The following is a 21,308-nucleotide window of genomic DNA, read 5'->3' as shown; positions in this document are numbered from 1 at the left end:
TATTTTATATTTATTTACTGTATATTGTATGAAAGAGTAGGCTACATATGGGAAAAAGACTGTGCATCATGATAAGCTGACTGAGAATTTTCAATGCAATTCATCCGGGACAGAAACCACAAAATACCAAACAAATGGTAATATTGCGTGTTTGCTGGGTGTAACTATTAGACTGTTTGCTACTATGTTTGATGAGTGATGTGTTTTGAGCTTGGTCCACCCCCAACAAGTGGAAAAAGAAAATCAACTCATGCAGCTTTTATAGTATTTTGTACGTGCTCTGGAGAAACATGAACATACTGTAGCCTATATAGTGTTGGTGACCTCTGGTTCCTGAAGTGTTCCTATTGTTTTGAAGCTTGAAGCTTGATTTTTGATTCACTCAACACCAGTGTCTCTGGGAGAGAAAATCAAAACTGGGTCAAAGGAAGAGGAGGTGTAAGTGGAGATGACACCTGTCAATCAAGCATACTGTCAAATCACATACTGTATGATCTCTTGGTTGTTCTGACTGACTATCTATCTATCTATCTATCTATCTATCTATCTATCTATCTATCTATCTATCTATCTATCTATCTACACATAACCCCCAACAGCCTTGTATTGTATTGTATTTTTATTAGCACATATATAAAACAGCATATTAAAAAGTAGAACAACAACAAAAAACATACAAAGTATACAATACAGTATAAAGCAAATGTGCAGGAGAAACAAAAAAAAACCCTAAGGGCTTGTCAAGTGGTCCTCCTAAAGATAAACATTCAACATACAGTACATTTAATTTACAGTTATGTGAAGAACAACATAAAACAATTTGAAAAGAAAGAGAGAAAAGCAATATTGTGTGGTGATGTAAAGAAAAAATATGTGGGTTATGCATTGCTCAATTGGGCCAATAGAAAGTGAATTATTTGTTTCTTAAATGAATTTATGCTTGTGCAGTTTCTAAGGTGAATTGGTAATGAATTCCAAAAGTGCGGACCTCTAAATCTAATTGAGAACTGAGAGAAAGTAGACTTGAAAAAAGTGGGATGAAGATTATTTGCTGACCTATAGTGTTGAAATTATGAATCTGGGAATTGAATTGAAATACAGTTTGGAAACAGATTGGAAGTAACTTGTGAATGGATTGATAAACAAAAATACATATTTGAAAAGTATTTACAGCAAAAATTGGAAGAATACTCAGGGATTGAACAGTGGGGGGGATCTAGTGAGTCTGTTAGAAAATGTTACCATTTTGATGAATCGTTTTTGTAAGGTGAGAATACAGTTGAAAGTACTTGCCCAAATAATATTACAATATGAAATGAAAGGATAGATCTTAGTATAATATAAATTAATCAAGATTTTACCAGGCAGTAGATGACGTATTCTTCTGATTACTCCAATATTCTTTGCAATCTTGTTTGAAATAGACAGAATATGACTTTGAAGTCCTTTTTTCAGTCCTAATGCACTTCACATCCAGCTGCAAATTTTAATGTCGAATCTTACGGTCTTTAACGAGTCGTTCCACTGAGCTGCTTCAGACACCAGATCTGGCCTTCATGCCGTCTTTATTTAACAGTCCCAGTTGGTGGTCTGACAGTTTTATTAAGTCCGGACAGATCTGTAGAATGGGCAGAGCAAAAGATGATGATGAGATGCTTAAGTCAGTGGGGTGTGTGATAGAGACAGTTAAGCTTGCCGCTAGCCATTGTAAAAGGAGCAAGCAAACAGTCCCCTCTTATATGCCGTTGCAGCCATGAGGCAGTGTTATCAGTGAAGCGCAGATGCTGTTTTGTTAGTGTGCAAAGTGTGTGTCTGTGTGTTTGCACGTGCCTTTTAAGCACACAGGCATTTGCATGTGTGCGCCTGGACAACAAATAGAAGTGGGAGAGTCGAGTAATAACAAATCCAGAGTTGTATATCAGCCTTTCAAATCAGAATGGAGTGTTCACATTTGATCATATCTTCCTCCCTCCGTCTCCCCTCTCAGCTCTCCGTCCTCTTGTTGAGATGTTGCCATGGCAACGGCAGGGAGCTCTCAGATTGGCTGTGTCCATCTCTTCCTCTGAACTATGGTTTTGCTGCTGAAATTGCCAATCAGCCTCTCAGATCCGCTGGAGAGGAGGAGGAGATTGTGTGAATATATTTTGATTAACAAAAATGGAAGGGCACTTAGGAGGAGGAGAAAATATGATGTTGGGGAAGGGGCCAAGAGAAAATGTTGCTCTGGGTGGAACACAGTCTACAGCTCTATTCTTTTGTGTTGAAGGCAGGAAAACAAACATTATGACATACAAAGAGAAGGAACATTGACTCTAAATAAGATCAGATAGGCACCGTTACCTTCTAACCAATGGGGTATTACTGTCCGTGCTTGAATTCCCACAATAAACAGGAATATTGTGTGGATGTTGACATGAAAGGGTGAAGAGAACAGAGAACAGAGATCATGCACAGTCTGTTCTAAAAGGACCATAGTGCTGTTTTTATGTTTGACATGAAAACCAATGCTTTTTCCAAAGAAGATTCTACATTTGTTTTCCTCTGTGGACACAGCTGTTAGTTTTCATTATTTCTTACACTATGTACTACTCTTTTTTTTCTGTCTATTTGTTTAACTTGCAGTGCAGATGTTCTTCGTCATTCATTAAAGATTATTAAATAACCACAGTGGAAAATGGATTCCTGTTGACTTTGGGAGACAGCAAAAATGATAACAAATGTAGAGAACACAACAGCTTTGTAAAATGTTTGACACAACAGGATTTTGAATATAATTATTTATATATTATTTTTTTTAAATGCAACAACACAGTGTTATGGTCTGGCCGTGTTCCATTTCTGTAATTGTGTCCATCATATAAACAAGGCATCAGTGGATAGAAGAAACAAATTGATCATGTTGTACATTTTAGTAATTGGTTGCACTACTAGCAAACAAACCAGATTATCATTTGAATGGTGAAAAACACCAGCTGCTGCATATATCAACACAATGTTTCCATAACCATAACTGTGGCTTTACTCCCTCTGTCTCCGATCCTGTAGATGTTCCCAACTCCAGACCTATGACAGGTTTTATGTCCTAAATACTTTATGGCTCCAGTAAAAAAACAGTCCTACGTGCACTTCTGCGCTAGGTATTTAAAGGTTTAAATGATTAAAATCAGTGACATTTTTACATGTTCCTTTTTGTTTATGATAATTTGTACAGTGTCAGATTCTTTGTTAAACCACTAAATCACACAATGATGAACACTTTTATTTGAGTGAAGCACAATTGCAGTGGCTATCTCATTTTGAAATGCCAAAATGAAAATGTCTTCTTAAACAACTACTCGGGAAACACCCTGAGATGGCATAGGTCCAGCACGTCCATTAGGCTTCATCTTCACACCAGGTTGCTCCACTAGAGTTTCAAGTGAGCATTGCATTTGTAAATTGGCCAAAAAAAAGTACTGGTAAAAGTAATGATGAAAACCACTAGCACAACTACTTAGTTGATGTGATTAGTGTCTCTATTACTTCCCGTCAGCCAGTGTAATCACTGTGATCATCATCGTCATTATGAAAGCAGCTCTTCATCCTATAGGGTCTGACTGAATCACATGGTTGCAGGCTTACCTCAAAACGCACCGTATGGCTGTGAATGCAAATGATCTCATATAATGGAAACATGTATAATACCTATCAGTGCATGCACCTGAGATCAGTGGTGGAAAGTAAGTACGTGCATTTGAGATACTTGTGCATTTTTAGAGGCATATTGTTTTTGTTTCAAAATCCACTTCATTTGTCTGGCACCTAATTACTTGGCTCGTACACATTTTGCAACACTTGATTTAACATTTACATTTAACAATATGGCTGATAGTGACACAGACAGGGGCCTTTTGAATGTTGTTTGTATCTCTCTAGTGAAGTACACTTTATTGTGACATATACAGTTCATCCATTCATGGCCATGGTCCTACCCACCACTCTTGCAGCTTTGCAGTTCATAGAAACGTGATAATTCTCTTATATTAACAATTTTAGTCAGATGCACTACGTCTTTGGTTTAAGTAAATCAGTTTAGATATAGGATTTGATCCATCAGATGTCTTGTCTCATCACTAAGTGTTTTTCCTCAACTCTTCTGATATGAAAACATTGTGAAAAGAGAATGAAGGGAACTCTTTTTAGAAAAGTGTACATTTTTTTTTATACATAGGGGATTAGCTACTATATATTTGAAGATATAAGTGATATAAATGTCTCGTGTACATGAAGCATGCACCAGTTGTTCTTGTTTGTAGCACACGCTGTTGTGCCTTTCACAGCAGACAGATGGCAGTAGAGTATTGATGGAGCAGAGGAAGGTAGAGCTCTGGCAGGTTTTAATGTACCATCAGAGACAGTAGGGGTCTCTGTTTCTCCATACAGAAACATCACAAAGAGAGTGGGGGGGGGGGGGGGGGGGGGGGGGGTAGAGAAAGAGAGAGAGAGGGGGGGGGGGTTGGAGAGAGAGGGAGAGCATTTAAGCTTTGATCGGTTCTGACCTAATTCAGAACAGGACATCCCACAATATTCAGTACTCTATTTCTTGTTTTCTCTCTCTCCCCCTATCTTTTTTCTCCCTCTTAACACAAAAGGACTAGAGAGAGGAAAGGGGGCAAGAGATTAATACTAAGGCTCAAGCCGTGCAATTCATATTCCAATTGGAAGAGCATGTTATCTATTTTCTCACACTCATTCATTGTGCTCTTCTTCGTGACGCATTGGAATCAAAGGAGGATTCAACAGGAATCAAACAGGGACTTTCAAGGAAGTGAACAATGGCGACAACGTTTCGTCGAGGTAGAAACATTTCAGCAGAATCCAAAGGAAAAGTGCGCAATCACTTTTCGCATCAACTCCTCAATAACCATGTCAAATATGTACAGAGGGATGGGGGTGAGGCTACAGCTGAATCCTGTGTCATTGGAAAGTCATTCATCCAAGCTTAATCAATGTACGTTGTTTGATTCAATTCAAACTGCCCCCCAGGCAGAAGAAGAGAGGAAAAAGAAAAGCAGAAAATGAGAGTCGAGCTGAGCTGACTCTTTCTAACTTTGACAAGGCTCCTCTCCATCTCTTGTGTCCTTCATTTTGCCCCCTTTTCCTTCTTCTTTCTCTCTATCGTTCTCTCATCCTCCTCCTAGAGGCACGAATTATAGGTACTCATTTCATGCTATGGCATAGCTTGGATTTTTTTTTTCTTCAGTCCCCGGTATTTTTTAATATTGTTATTACTACTGTATGTCTTAAAGACCAGGTTAGGGTTATTAAATATGCCAAAGCGAATTGTATTTTCGCTCAAGTAAGCTCCTTGGAAATATTCCATCAGGGCACCCTTTTATTCTTTCCAAATGTAGTTATGAATTTTAAAGCAGGCTTGTATTACTAGAGGAGAGGGGAGTGTGATCAGAATATTGAGCAAAGCCCAGATTGGAATTCCTTGTTCGGACCATTGAAAGGGAGACTGTAGCTGTCAACAGTGCTTGGAATAAATAGATAAATAAAAAATAAATAAAGGGTAAATGGAGGCTAATATTGGCTGCAGCTGATGACAAGTCCACTTAAGTTTTCTTTTCCTCTATTTGAGGCATTGGGAATTAGACACATTGCTTTCAGGAAGGTGTAAAACCAAAACACTGCAAGAAAAAAAGCATAATACAATAATGAAATTACAATAAAATATGTTTGATTTGTCAAAGCAAAGCTGCACATTTTCATTTCTGCTTGTGCTTTCTAGGGCAGAAACAACACCATTATATAGACATTCTGATCCAACATCTCCAACCACCCCACCCGTTCCTGTCTTCATTTTTTGGTATTCATGAGCATATGCTCCTGTGTGAAGTCCCCTGTCAATAAATATGCACAGTCTTAATTGTTCCCATCGTAATTAGAATACAGTTCTGTTCTTTTTGGCTCAGGTGTATGTTAAAGCTCTTTCTTTTGTCTGTGGTTTGGCGCCTCTGATGATTTCCATGACAATGATTTGAGTGAGCGAGGAAGTGAGAAAAGGGGGGAGAGAGAGAGAGAGAGAGAGACAGAGGGAGAGAGAGAGAGAGAGGAGGTGAGAAACAGTTGCTGGAATAAAGCCCCATCTCAATCTGAATAGCTTATTAATAGAGCTGGTCCCAGGCAAACAGATGGCAGCTGCCAAAAACAAACACAGAAATCACAGAAATGAAAACTCTAATTCAATTAGGTGGGAAGCATTCCTCACTGCAGCAGTTATTGAGCAGTTTCCATTAATTTGATAATCCATTTTTTAAAAAGAAATGTATTAAAAAGTGCCTTTTCCAGAACGTTCTCATGTGTTTATTATCTGAGGCTGACAAGCAGAGAAAGAAGAGGCCTAGAGCTGCATGTATGTGGGTGTGAGAAGAAAACAGGATTTAAGTCAATGCAATTAAAGTTACTAATGAAATTATTCAATTGCAGTGTTTCTAATATGAATTTATGGTTCAAATTAAAGTGGCTCTCTCGATTAGCGAGTTATGTTGTGGTATTTCCACATGCGCTGGCATCTTACCTTATTAATTTCCTAAGTATAATACAGGGCTGTCCATATTGAGGTTTTTACTCTTGATCTGATTATCAGACGCTACACCATGGAGCAGCGTGATGGTTTACTTGTGATTTGCTTCTATTTCTATCAACTATTTTCCTCTACTGAAGTTGCATGCTAACCAGCTAGTGTCATATTGTCACTTTGAGTCACTGTCGCATTCGGCCTGCCTTCAGTTCAGCATGAGAGGATGAAGAATTAGCTAGCAATGCTAAGAGAGCGTATTACAATATCTCGTCTATAGATCTGTGGTTCTGTGGCTCTACAACACTAGCTACTCCTGGCAGCAGCAGACAAATTGCACGTAGCCTTGCTGTAGCACCAGAGGCCTGAATCCTAATGACTTGTCCATTCCCTGACTGTTTCATCTTGCACCACCATGAGGTCAGGAGGTCTGTTTGTCCACTCTCTTTGTTGGACAACATTCCCAGCATCTTCAGCTTTGTTTCCTTATGATTTAAAAATGTAACACATGCTGAAATGCTAAACATTCCACAGACATTTCTTTTGCTCAACCTCATTATCGGCAGGTAAGAACTCACAGTACAACATTAACTCATCCTCAAGGAGACACTAGCATGTCTGATACTGACGTGACCTATCACACAGTTTAGGACAAACATGGACTTTTCAAATTTCCTTCTTGCTCTTTAGAAACAGTTGCAGGTGAAACAACCATTCTCAAGATCATGCAATATTACCAAAAAGCCGAGCTCGCTGATAAATGGACCATTACCAGAGGTTGTCATTTTTTTCTTTTCAAATTCAAAAATGAACTTTGAAACTCAACGCCAATATGAAAAATAAGTACTTTAAAATTTAAAGGTATAATATGTAGGAATTCCCCCCATCTAGCGGTGCGGTTGCATATTGGAACGTATTCTTGATGTTGCATTCACGTGAAATCGGGCAGACGTCAGACAGACAACAGACGCTGCATGTAACAGGATAAACAAGCGTCTATGTAAACAAGTGGTCCGCCAGCACGAGGCAAAACAATACAGGCGTGACAATATGTTGTCATGGTGATGTGGTATTGTTTACCTGACCCACGTTTTACCGTCTTTCTCTAATCGAGTAAAATAACATCCGGTTGGTTTGCCGACGGCCGTCTGCCTGACTGCACCTGAATGCAACACCAGTGCCTCCGTCCTTCCTCACACTACACAGTGGTGACAGTTTTAACAGGCGCTACCTGGAAAACTTTCTCCTCGAGCCGACAGCTCTGCTGAGTTTCCGTGGTTACCGACAGTACGGTCACGCTGCCACTGAACGTAAAAAAATGGCGATGCAACATGGCCGCCTCGGTTCGGTGCGTCGCCCACTTATGTATTTGTAACGACTGGTAACAACTCATTCTAAGGTACGAGAAAAAGCTTTCATTTGTATGCGGGTGTGATTCAACTTCAGTGAAATACGTATTTATGAAAGCAAAGCAATATTTGATTTTTGCTAATAAAAAGCCAAATAAGTTACATACTGGGGCTTTAAAGTAAGTGTTAAACTTCAATCAGGAAGACATCCTCACCTGGCATGAGGATACAAGTAGGCCTATCATATGGCAGTAATAGTGATGATGTGTTTACTCAACAGGTTTGCATGTAACTGCTGGCTGGATTGGTCAATTAAAAGATTGGATAGATAAGGTCAGAGGAAGATGGAGGTCTGGGTTAAATATTAACAAAGTCATTACATCCTGTTTTGTGTTATCGCTGGAATCGTTCCCCAGCTATAACCTTGAAAATCAAGTGGACGTTGTATAGCATGAGCAGCTGTTGTTTTGTATTTTTCTGAACTGAACATTTTGAGAGTCAGCGCTCTCTCAAAATGCATTTGCTGGGCGATAGCAGCATTAGAATGTTTTCATTCTTAAGATCAAGTTCACATTGGACAAGCCAGTCGAAAGTCAGTAGAAAATCAGTTCCAGTGTTTCTCTTACTCAAAAACTTTAGAAAACTTTCCCAGTCTTATATTAGCCACACTGCACATGAACCCTGTACCTGTCACACACCCAGGTGAGGAGCTGCAGCTCCAACGGCTGCTGCCCATCTCCATGGCAAGTCGGCTCAACACTGGGAAGAAAAAAAAAGTAATTCTGGTGCAACTTTACTCACTGCACTGACAATTTAAGAAATGGATTGAGAACAGTGAGAAAACAGGTAAAATGCCTTTAACAGAGAACAAATATTTATTTGTGAAAACACACAACTTGTCACCATGTGTGGCCTTCGTCTTCGTTTGTGTAGCGGTAGCTGGAACTCTCTGTGGAATGATTTCGCCCAGGATGTTCCTTTGAATTGGATCCAAAGTTAAAATTCAATCCACATTTTTCACCTGCTCCAAGTCTTTTAAGTCCATTTCTTTAAAACTAGCGAGACTGATTGAAAACACTTTAGAGTGATAGAAAGTATCATTACTTGGAAGAGAGGCACAAAGGGAGGGAAGAGGAGGAAACCGTTCTTGTGTATTTGATTCTAATGAATTGCAGATGCACCTGACAAAAATAAACGTCCCTTGGGTAGAAATAAAAAAGTTTGTCACTCACAGATAAATAGACTGAGTGGGTTTACAGATAGAGGAGACACAATATATTTCATTTGCAATATGAAAATTGCAATCATGCGTTCTTGTTTCTGCACGTACGTACACACCGTAGGAAAAAACTAACTTCCTTTCAGTTAATATTGACAGGATTTCCTTTTTGTCATGTTCTACAATCTTTTGAGATAAACAGATAGAATGAAAAAAAGAGTATATTTACACAGATGTCAGGTTTATCTTGGAATAGCAAATGAAAGAGAAGCACGTACACTGTTGGTATAGCTGCTAGCCAGAGCTAGCATCCTCATAACAAAATGCTGCTTCATTGTCGGAGCTGGCCGTTGGTGGAAAGAAGGATGTTCTCCACCAAGGGACCAACATGCATCATTGCTTAACCATATACGGCACGCTGCATGGCAGAAGCTGATTGTTTTCCCTGCACAAATAAGCTATAGCTGCACAAGCTCATTGTTTTATGCCCTAGAAGTCATTGTGGTTGTCTGCTGCTATTGCTGAATCTCCCATTTTCAAATAACCATTTGATATATCTATTTTCTTAAATGGCTCTTAAAGATTTTGCACTTGCATGAGTAGATTTAACTGTCTGGAAAGTAAACCAGCAGTGTCAGTAAAGGATAAGTCAGTCAAGATTATTGCAAAGTTACATTTACTGTACATTGGCACACTATGCTCCAAAGCTTGGTTGCTATGGTGCTGCTTTTAAGAACATGGACCTCCTTTTTTTTTTTTTTTTTCATCAACCAAATGCCAGGACTGTGTATTATACAACATGCCAACATGTTGCACTGTTGAATCCTTTCCCAATCTCATCTTCAAGCCTGTTTAAATAGTGTTACATGCCATGTGCATGACGGAGCTGAATAACTAACTTCCTGAGTAACTATATTGTATTTTCATAACAAGCCTTTAATCCTGAACATCTGGACCAGAACCTTATTACAATAACACAACCATTTCTCTCTAACACTCTCTCCAACATGCAATTATTGGGGGATCTAAGGTGCAGCATGTGTGGGCGATATTGCACAAATAGAGCAGCTGCTGTGTTTAACAAACATCTGAAATGACTGCGTATGGCTGTTTTTTTTTTTTCTTCTTCTTTTTTTGTGGCTCCAGTGTGAGGTGATCCAGGCCATAAAGAGACCTGACTTTCACAGACGACTGCACGGGTGATGAGAAAATAGTTACGTGTGCGGCTCTCAATCTGACTCATCTCCACTTCAAGTCAGGACTTAGGAACTGCTGAGATGGAGAAATGTGAGGCACCATTATTTTACCTCTTAGTCAGTGAGCACCGCAGTTTCTCTATAGGGATGTAGGCCCCTGCCCTGTACAGCCCACAGCCAATTGAGAGAGAGGCAGAGAGAGACAGAGAGAGGGGGAGACTTCACTTCCTATCAAACAAGTCTCTCTTCTGGCCACCGTTTGCTTCGGGCTCTCCACCACGGTTTCCATGTATCCATAAAGATCAGAAGTGCAGGATCAGCCTGTTCGCGTCACCCTTCTTTTACCGAACAAAGAATCCGCTGCACACACACAACCTCTTAAATATCACATTCATTTAACACAATCGCATACAATAGAAGTGAAATATACAGTATGTATGCCACCACTGATTATCATCAAATTATCATCAAGACACAATGTGTAATTTGCGTCTTCTGAAACATTTCTGTGTTTTATGTTCTTCTGAAGATAGTGAGATCATGGTGTTAAACCTGTGGCTGTCCCTTTAAACAAAGACCGACGATGTGATAGCGATTTTACAGTATTATTGGATGATTATGGGGTAGACTGCTGATATATTATATATTAGTTTGAATATCAAATCTTTTCAGCAATTTCATATGTATTTATTTATTTTTTTGTCATTTGCTTTGTATTGGTTTTTGATTTAGCATGTAAACGAACAAACAATCAACATGAAGACCTATAGACGAGTACAAAAAATATCAAGGGGAAAGTAAAAGCATACATAAGGGGACTGGTAAACACCTCCAGTCGTAAAAAAAAAAAAAAAAGTCGTAAAAAAGTATTCTGAGATCTGAGATTACCTGAAGTTTGGTCTCATATTTATTTTTCAACTTCATAAAGTCATAACGTTTCAACGTCATAAAACCTTTTGCTTATTTCTGTGTCTAAACCTGCAAAAAAAGAGAAAAACAATAGGCTATATTATTTATATTTTGCAAACTTAGTAGTTACCTCCAGCATCACATACAGAGCAACATTGCTGTTCATCTGGTTTCTCATACATTCATTAATATTCACTGTTGTAGTTCTGTTTTTGGTCTCCTTAACTCCTGTGAGACATGTCTGTCCTTATAGCAGCACTATATCCACCAGCTATAGTCATTAAGTTTGTCCGTCTGCTGTTTGGTGCAAGGTGCAAGATGGTTTTTAGACACCTCTCAGTGAAAACAGCTGCATGTTGAAGACAACAATCAAGCGAGGGTGGTGAGAGTGAATAAAAACAATGAGAAACACTGTGAAGCTCGGCACAGCTGAGGAGAACTGATGCAGGTGATAATTCTCTGTAGGTTTATCACTGCAAACAACTGCTTTCACACACAAACAGTTGTGCGGCCCATTACTGACAAAGTGATATTGATTATAGTAGCATTAAAGTCTGGTAACTAATATACTCGATGAGGAAAATACAATGTTGTTAGGTAAACTTTTGAATTTTTCCAGAAAGTCAACATAACGACCTGCCATATTTGTTGCACTAGTGACTTTGTGCAGACAAAGAGAGAGAAAAGCACGAACTGGAAAAAGGTATTAAAAAAACTGAGAAAGAATGACTGGGCAAAGGGGATTCTCTTCAACTCCAAGATCACTCAACCACAACTAAAACCAAGAGAGCTGTACAGAAGATGACCAGTGTGCCTGACCCTGCACCACTCACCAGATTGTGAGGTTGTCATCCAAAAACCTTGATCTTTATGTGAGTTTCTGAAAAGTAACTGCGTTATTCTGGACACAAGATGTCACAAATGTTACCGTCTTTATAATGACTCTGCAGTTTGTGAAGAAGAGCAGCCAGACTGATATTGAGACATTCAAATTTGGTTTATACTAGTCATAGAGAGAAAATCTTCATCACCTGATGTTTCACTATGAGTGTGGGGGAATGTTATGCACACACACATAAAAAGTCAGCCATTGCCCTCACTTCAAACATTTAATCATGTGTGGTGTCAGAAAACACAGGAAACGGACTTAATTTCGGCAACGCAGGCCACAACAACGTGCACATGCTGGATTATGTATGCAGGTGTGAATCCGCAAATGTGCTTTGAGTCTTATCTGTTAGTTACATGTTAGGTACTGTTACATTTCTCACCCTTTGTTCGCTTCAGCGTATTTGAGAGAATTGAGAGAGTATGTATGTATGAAAGCTGCAGCTGTCATGCCAAAGTTTGTTACCAAAAAAGAGGAATCTGCTACACTAGATATTGTGACGAAATGATCAATAACGTAACGCTCAACATGTTAAATCGAGAGTATTGCAGAAATATTCTGTGCGGGCTTATTGCACGTATTCAGGTAATATTGTGTTCTGTACTGTACTATTTATCGCAGTACAGTCAGCATAAAAAAGAAACCTTAACTGATTCTGAACACAAAGCGAAACCCATTTCTTGTTAAAACCACCCACATTTCCTGCTGTTTGTTGCTCCACCGCAGCACCAAAGTTGCAACTGAAACGCTTTGTCTCTATATGCTCTAGTAGCTCGGCGTGTTTGGTGTATTTCAGTGAGTGCACGAGCCTTGAGTTCACCCGCACCACTGACCTTCTTGCCTGCATCAGTTTTAAATTCAAAGGACAGAGAGGCCCCGGCTCGCTTAGCTTTGTCATGTGGCCAGATTAATCACATTTATATTCACGCTTAGTGATGGTGCACACACCCACCACAACAACGAACAAATAAAGTCCTTTTTTTTTCATTTTTTTTTTCTAAAAAGAAAATAAGAAGCTTTTTGACAGAGTGGCTCTTACATGTTGTTTCTGAAATGTTCCACTGTTGGCTGAGAGAGTCCACAAACAAACATGCACACACTGAGGTTGACCTCACATTCATTGTCTACTCAACCTGTTGTGTATTCATGCTTTTATTTTTGATAGTCCCCCACAAATAAATTCACTGATATCCAACAACCTGAAAAGATGAACAAGAAACAGTTCAGCAGACTGTTTTGTCATCGGCTCCAATGATGTCTTGAATCATTAATTTCAAAGGGCATTAGATACTTTTTAATTGTTTTAAATTTCAATAGAATAATTTGTTAATAACCCCTCAACCCTAATTAAGGAATCTAAAGCAAAAAATGTAGTTTTACTTGTTAAATATAAAACCTGATGTCCGTATAAAATATGTCCAAAAAGACACAAAATAAGACAGGAGGTGAATTTAAATGTCAGCTTTCATTTGGATTTGGTTAAATAATTAAAAGCTAACCAGCAGAATGAATAAATAAAAGTGAACTAATGTAAATCCCATTAAACATCAACTATAATAAATATTTCATTAAAATTTTGCACTTTTGATCTTGTATTAAACGGTGAGTCTATTGCAGGTTTGTGTGACTCCTTATTCCGCTGTCTCCTTGATGGACACCACACTGACCTCGTCTTTGTCAGCCCGCCTGCTGTTATTGATGTCATCCATTTTGTTGCTGCACTGGTCTTTTTCAAATCTATGGAAACCAACAAGACCAATGCATTCACCTCTCCTCCGCCATAAATTGTAGCTTTTCATTCTCCGTTGGCCTCATGACTTTGACTCTGAGACGAGGGATGGGATTAAAGGCGCTGACAGAAGGTGTCAAATTGATACTGTCTCCTGGCAGTATTTACTACAGTATTACTATAGACAATGACTGCCACGCTACTGTTGATGGCAGAGAGTAAGGTGCAGGAAATGAGTGAAAAAAAAGCTATTTTGTCTAAAATGAGAAGAGAAGAAGTGAAGTTATTGTTACTAGGTATGCACAAATAAAAAGGACCGGCAGCACCTAAACACAGAAGAAGAGGAAAATGCGTAATATCCACCTATAAACACATGACTGTATGTACACAAAAGGCACAGAGACCGAGCTGCGTGACTGCACCCAAAACCTCTTTTATCTGCCACTGCATTAAGAATGTATGACTGTGATTTTCATATAATGTGTGTCATATCACAAAGTGGCAGGTTTTCCAATTGTCCAATAATGATCTATTTGCCAATTCAATACTATTGAAGAAGAGACAGCAGGCAGACGTAAAATGAATAAAACATTGAATGGAGGGATCGTGACAGTTCCATTTCAATCTCTCCTTCTCTCTCTCTCTTTCTGAAAAGTCTCTAAGAAGACTTGTGTGCAATTGGGGTAAAATCAGTACTTGGACGGTTGCCTGAGTTTGTGTGCACATTGCATTTCTCTGTTCTCTTTATCTCACACTAGACGCCTACGATGCACCACTTTCACAAGCAAAGCAAACGTCTTCTCGCATCTGCTCTCTTGTTTGTTAAGATAGTTTACTGGCAATATCCACGCTGGCTGGTGTAGACTGTATCCATGGCTAATTAGCTAATGCCATCGGAGCCCTGAGCTAAATATAAATATAGGATACAAACGCAACCCTCTTAAGTGCAAATTCACTGTAAGGTACAGAAAGTTGGGGGTGTTAGTGGATCTTTAAAACAACGATTACCCTGTCCTTTTTTTTTATCTTAAAAAAAAAAAAAGGTGTGATCGTCTCATTAGAGAAAGGGACGAGAGAATAAGTCAACAGGGGAATTAACAGACATCAGGCGTATCCACTTTTTAACTTTTTTTTTATTATGCAGGTTTGAAATAAAAGAAGCATTGTGACACAAACAGATGCTGCTGGCAAGGAAAGAAAGGAGCAGCATCCAAAATGTAAAAAATAAAAAAAAATAATCATTGCTGTGGTCATCATCATTTTTATCAAACCAAAGGAAAAAAGAACAAAACAATAAAATAAGAATAAAAATACACCTCCATTGTAAGAAGCAAAAAAGTGATCTAATTTCTTTCATAAATAAGAAAACCTGTCAAATGACTGATGGGCAACTAGCGAAAAACAATATATTGATAACCATTTAAAATATTTATCATTACTGGCTTTACAAATAAAATAACTACAATTGGCAGGGTTTTTTTTTTCTTCTTTTTTTTTTTACACAACTTAAAATTTTTATAGTTCTGTAACAACTAAAACTGAAATGATGCTACAGTAAAGAGATAAAAACAGATGTCTTTGTCAGCAAAATGCATTTCTGTTAATCACACAAAAGTTAAAAAGATGAGATCAATACAACCAAACACCGACTACAAACTTATAAAAATCACTGGTAATGTGGATGTGATGGCTCCATTCACATATTTCATTACTTCATTTCTGCATGTCGAGGAGACAGAATTGACATTATGGTCAGACAAAAATAAGAACAGGGAGGGAGTGGTGGAGGAGGGGGAGGGGGGGGCGCATTTTGAGGCAATATCTTTTTTTTTCTTCACCTGCAACATTATATCTCATTTTATCTCTCAGCGTTTCTTTCTTTCTTTCTTTCTCTCTTTCTATGTCCTTCCTCTCCATCTCTCACCTGGCTCTTTCCATTTAATGATCTGCAGGACACATATTGTGTATTCAGTTTTAGATTGAACTTTATTGGAAAAAACACACCAGTGAGCACAGATTTAATGCAAGAACGAGAGTGTGAAATACTCCTCTGAAATCCAGCTGCACAGGGCTGTTAAAATTCACGAGAAAGACTCGACACTCGAATACTGAGACACTCTCGCACGCAAAGTGTGTGTCCGCGCACATACACACATGCACACTCAGCTGCACACCGTTATGAATGGGGTACATTCTAACGTCCAGACGTACACACACACACACACACACACACACTCAAACACACACTCACACACACAAAATGACTTACATGTAATATTAAAGAGGAAACAAATCTATCTGGACTTCCAATTCCCAATTTGATCCCATAAAAGTGATATTTACAATCACACTGTGACAGCTCAGTAGACCTAAACAGGTCTTTAATATTAAAAAAAGATTCTTTTTGTTTTGTTTCTGTTCCCCACCCAAGCTTTTTGTATTAATTTGCAGGCCCTTAAGCAAAGCTACTATAACATCAAGGCCTGTGCTGAACCTACTTGAAGTTAATATTTCTCTACAGTACAGGGCCCAATGCTTATTGGCAAAAAAGAAAAAACAAAAAAGGGAAAAAAAGAACAATTTTGCAAGCCAGAAATAAATAAAACAGCAATAACAACAACAACAACAAAAAAAGGAGAAAAAACACAAAAGGAAAATTAAAATGATTAAAGAAGAGGAAGAGTAGTTATTTTTCTTCTCATTCTAATTAAAGCTGGATGGGGTCCCTGAGGGGACTTTGATGGTGACATAGAAGAGGAGTGCTCAACGGCCCAGCCTGTATCAGAGAGGGCACAGACACACAACTCAAGAGGGGGGGAGGGAAGGGTGAGGGTGGAGGCAGCAGGAGGGAAGTGGAGGGGGGGGGGGGTTATAAGTGCTTGGCAAATTTAAACAGCAAGAAGACTGCTAATACATTAAGTGGTACAGACAGTAGTCATCTAGTCAAAAAACTCTGGTCACAAATTCTTCTAGAAACTGAGAGAAATGATAGTTACATTGACAAAAAAAGGTGGTGGTGGTGGTGGTGATGGTGTTTGGGAGGCAGAATAATGTGTGTGTGGGGGTGGGTGTGTTGTGTGTGTAATAGTATGTAATTGTATGTTGAGTGTGAACTGTATGTGTGCATCAGAAGAGGGTCGGGGGCGGGGGGAAGGGGCGAGGGGGAGGGGGATGGGGAAGGGGGGTGGGGGGGTGGGGTGGTGGGAGTAGACTCCTCGGTGTCGTATGATCTTCAGTTTCAGGTGAGGTAGAGTGGCTTGTCCCTGCCTATCATGCTGCCACTGGAGGAAGGGAGAGAGAAAAAAAAACAACACAACAACAGGCACAGGTTAGATTACAAAAAGAGAAAAATAGATGATGTTACAAAGGGGATGGATAATACATTTCATGCCCACAATCTAAAGCGAAACACCCCCATTCCCTCTCTGAGCTTTAACCTCACTCTAACCAAAGCCTGTTAATAAATGCAACATCTCATACAGTGCGTTAAGCGTGCTCAGAATATCCTCGGTGTGCTGCAGGACGGCACAGCCCACCAAACCATTTAGTACAATAACAGTGAAAACTTGTGGTGGGAACATCTGTTTTTTACTGCTGTCTGACAAACACATGACAAGCTCTATTATCTCACCATTACCTCTCCAGCTGTCTCCCTGTCTCACTGGAACAGAGCTGACAATTTTCAACACTCGTATTGTGAAAGCAGTGTGGAGACACGTCTGCCATGGAAATATGCTATATGCTTATTTCTAATGGAGTTCTGGTCTAAGGTTCAGATTTATGGTAAAAAAATTCAAAAGAAAACATTATAGCCTACTTTCATTATCTTAACGTATACGGTTTTTGTTTTTCAATATATTTTGCCCTTTTCTGAGCGTAAATGAGCCATGGTTGTGCACAGTTGGTTCGTTCGTCTCCTTTCCGTGTGTTATTATTCAAGCCCATGTGATTTGATGAGTTGCAGTAACAAAGGTTATTGTGGAAAAACAGACTGTGGGAAGCAAATAAAACTGTCTCCTCTGTTTCCACTGACCTGCAGTGGTTGCCACACTCCCGATTGCAGTATTCACTGTCCCAGTCATGGCTCTGAGCCACTCCAGGGCCTGGACCAGGGCCAGGAGCTCCTGGAGACTGGGAACCCCCAATGCTCTTCTGATACTCTGACTGGAGGTGAGAAAAACCCTGGAGGAAGGAAGAAAGAAAGAAAGAAAGAAAGAAAGGAAGATGAAGCTCACGACTTAATACGCAAGCTGCTCCACAGCGGCAGGTGTGTCTCGGTTTGTTACTCTACCTGCTGCCCAGGAGGGGGGGAGTGAAGGGAGGCCTGCAGCCCCATCTGGTGAGGGATGATTGGCTGGGACTGGACCTGCTGCATGCGGATAGGCTGGTTGAGGAGCGAGCTCTGGTGCAGAGAGAGCTGCTGGTGGGGGTGAAGGGGGGGGCTGATCTGGAAGGAGGAAGGGGGAGAGGCACTAATGCTGGGCAGCATCTGCGATTGGCTGAGCGTCTGCGACAGGGTGTGGCGAGGGGCGTGTCCTGCGTAGCTCTGCAGGTCGGTGAGAGGGAAGGCCCCGGGCCCCAGGTAGGGCGATGACGGCTGGGGGGGAGGTGGCACACTGTACAGGGGGGGGTTGGCTGGCATCATATGTGGAGAGGCCTGGCTTGTTTGGGCACTTTTTGTCTCCACCGGATCATTATATGTCTAGACAGGAGAGAGGAGGAAGGGGATGTTTATGCAATACCTTCGTATACTTCACTGTATCTGTACTATAGAATACAATCGAATACAGATCAATGAAAGCATGGAACTCCTTACCACTGCAAATAACTAAACTCACACACAAACTAACATTCAAAAAGCAAATAAAAAAACATCTTGGAATTTTATATCTGTAAAATAACATACGCACACATACACATGCACACACACATACCCACAAAGGGTTGTGGGTATGTGTGGGTAGTAGGGTTTTACCCTTTTATTTTATTCTATTTTATTTTATAACCACTGTACATTGGAGTATCTTGACATGGATGACAATCCGATTTAATGTTTAAAGTTTTTGTTGACTTCTCTTGTCTTTTTCGTGTTGTGATTGTAGATGTTAAAATGTACTGGTTTTAAGTGTGGACCCCAGGAAGAGCAGTGGTGCTCTATAGCGCAGCTAATGGGGATCCGAACAAATAAAACAAAAATACAACTATTCATAACCTAAAGTCACATTTAGCCATGTTAACGTAGCTGATCAAGTTAACAAAACGTCAGGCTAACGTTTTTGTTGCGGAAAAGCACCCGTTGAAACAGGCTCCCGGGATCCTGACAGCACACTTCAGGTGGCGTAGCCTATATATTTAATTGCGTAATTAATTATTAATTTTAATTTCGATATCCACAATTATCCCTATTGATTTAAATCAGTTTAAACTCAGTTTAAATTCAGTTAAACTGAGTTTTACTAAACTGAGATTAATTTTAAATGGTGCAACAGAGCTCTGCTTAATTTTAAACCTGGATTAACTCATTTTAAACATAGTTTTACTAATCTTAGATTAAATTAAACCTTGTTGGTGCAACCCAGCCTTAGTGGCTAATGCTAATGGTCACTGTTCTGTTCTTCTTCTCTATTCATTCCACACAAACCCTGTTGATGCATAGAGACTTAACACACACCCACACTCTTATTCTGCTGGGCTTGCTGTCTCGCTTTTTTTTTTTTTTCATGAGGTGATGTGTGTATGAAATACATCCAGTGTTTCTCATTAACTGTCAGGCTGGCTGGAGTGATGTGTGGTGGTCTGCTATTTAGTAATGGCTCACATCCATCCCTCTGTACCCCTGAAATAATCAATGGAAACGGGGATGGAGGGACGGATAAAGCAGAGGGACAGACGCAGTTTGCAGGGACACGTGGGGGAGAAGGGGGAGGGTGAGATGATGGGGGGTGATTAATGTTAAAGCATTACAAAAAGGGCTTTCATATGGACGGCATATATTTTCCATGTTATGAGGACTTGTGTTTTTCATCGAGGACTTTTTCAAAAACACATTCTGTACTTGGGAGTTTTTTGGATTTAGCTCAACACAAGAAGAAGTGCCATGACTTACAGTGGGTAGCAATCAAACTTTTTTTTTTTTTTTCATCTACTCCTTCTCCCAAACAAACCGACATGCGCCACAAAACAAAAAGGCAACAGGTGCACACTGAAGATGTGAATCCTTCAAATGAGACTCCAATTACCTCTAATTCCACCCACCCCAATTCACGTTGAAAAGACTCCTTCATTGGTAATTAAAAAAAAAAAAAAAGTCGTGTTGAATCGGATTGGCTGGTACTGAATAAGTGAAAGGAGGGGGCTGGGGGGTGGTTGGTTGGGGAGTGGCAGGTTTATTTTTGTCAGTCAGTTTTTTTGACTGGCAATCTCCCAACGTATAGTATCAATCAAATCTCTGTATAGGGAGCTCTGACGTGAATGTCTAATTGCACCAAAGACAAGAGATGAGAATGGTCTTTTTAGTTGAAAGTGCGCCACAGTGAAGAGGCTGATGAATTAACTATTCATGCTTTAATCAAGGTGCTTGTTTTCAGCCCATGAGCGTGAGAGGAAGTGTGGCGGTGCGCGGGAGGGAGGGAGGGAGGACAGAGTGGGGTGAGGGAGGGAGGGAGAGGGGGAAGGAAAGGAGGAGGAGCTTGGCATATGCTAATGCAATTTAGAGTTGTGTTTCAGAAAAACAATGTGGACACTGAGAAGAGAAACGCTGTGCACCGAGTGAACAGGCGCACCCCCCTATTACTGTGATAACGCTGGTAGAAGCATTGCAGATGTTGGTCGGGGGTGGGGGCTTTTACAATGTGTATATGGTTTTTTCACACAAGCTTCTAGAAATGTATTAATGTTCAGGGCTAAACTGGAGTAACCCGCAGCAAAGAGAGAGCAGCATAGGTGTGAGTAAAGCTCAGCCAACACATTAGCAGCCCATCAGTAATGTCCACTTCTGCTCATCTGCTACTTTTCATTTCTCCCCAGGTTGCAAATCGGGTTGTGTTTGAGGCCTAATTTTCACAGTTCGCCTTTGAGCACACACACACGCACGCACGCACACACACACACACACACAAACGCACACACAAACGCACGCACTAACCCTTTAGTGCAGCAAGTGGACCCTTTCCTTGGAATAAAAGTGAGAGGAATTCTCTGTCTAATTTATCATCCCTTATATCGCCGCTGACCCATGTATATCAAAGATGTGACCCCTGCGGTTACCTTGGAAACCAGGCTGGCTCTGTAGGCGGCCAGGGCTTTCAGGTACTCCTTCTTAGCAGCCTCTGTTTTCCTCTTGTAGTTCTGCAGGAGCAAACACAACAACAACAACGATTGATTACAAGGTGATGCCAAAGGCTAAAATGACCGCGTGATCCACACTGACTGATGTGGGGGGGGGGTGTAGGAGCC

The 21,308-nt window shown here is 40.1% G+C and overlaps 1 protein-coding gene across 4 annotated transcripts in view; it reads right to left on the bottom strand.

The window, feature by feature from the left end:
- Positions 1–14,971: 14,971 nt before the first annotated feature.
- The window catches only part of tox2 (TOX high mobility group box family member 2), a 98,153-nt gene continuing 91,816 nt past the window's right edge, over positions 14,972–21,308 (bottom strand). For 2 of the 4 annotated variants that reach the window (XM_085777676.1, XM_085777679.1), the window contains 4 exons: positions 21,120–21,200; positions 18,145–18,555; positions 17,887–18,035; positions 14,972–17,134 (listed from right to left, as the gene is read on the bottom strand). In XM_085777676.1, coding sequence (XP_085633802.1) covers positions 17,092–17,134; positions 17,887–18,035; positions 18,145–18,555; positions 21,120–21,200 — 684 coding nt within the window. In that variant the 3' untranslated portion in view covers positions 14,972–17,091. The remainder of the gene's footprint in view (positions 17,135–17,886; positions 18,036–18,144; positions 18,556–21,119; positions 21,201–21,308) is intronic. The other 2 variants (XM_085777678.1, XM_085777680.1) reach the window with 1 other exon arrangement.

The sequence above is a fragment of the Trachurus japonicus genome, chromosome 5 (assembly GCF_045865225.1).
Source record: "Trachurus japonicus isolate A0001 chromosome 5, Traja_1.0".
NCBI classification, from domain to species: Eukaryota; Metazoa; Chordata; class Actinopteri; order Carangiformes; family Carangidae; genus Trachurus; species Trachurus japonicus.
Note: the sequence above shows the minus strand (reverse complement) of the source record. Positions and strands in the feature narration are given on the sequence as shown.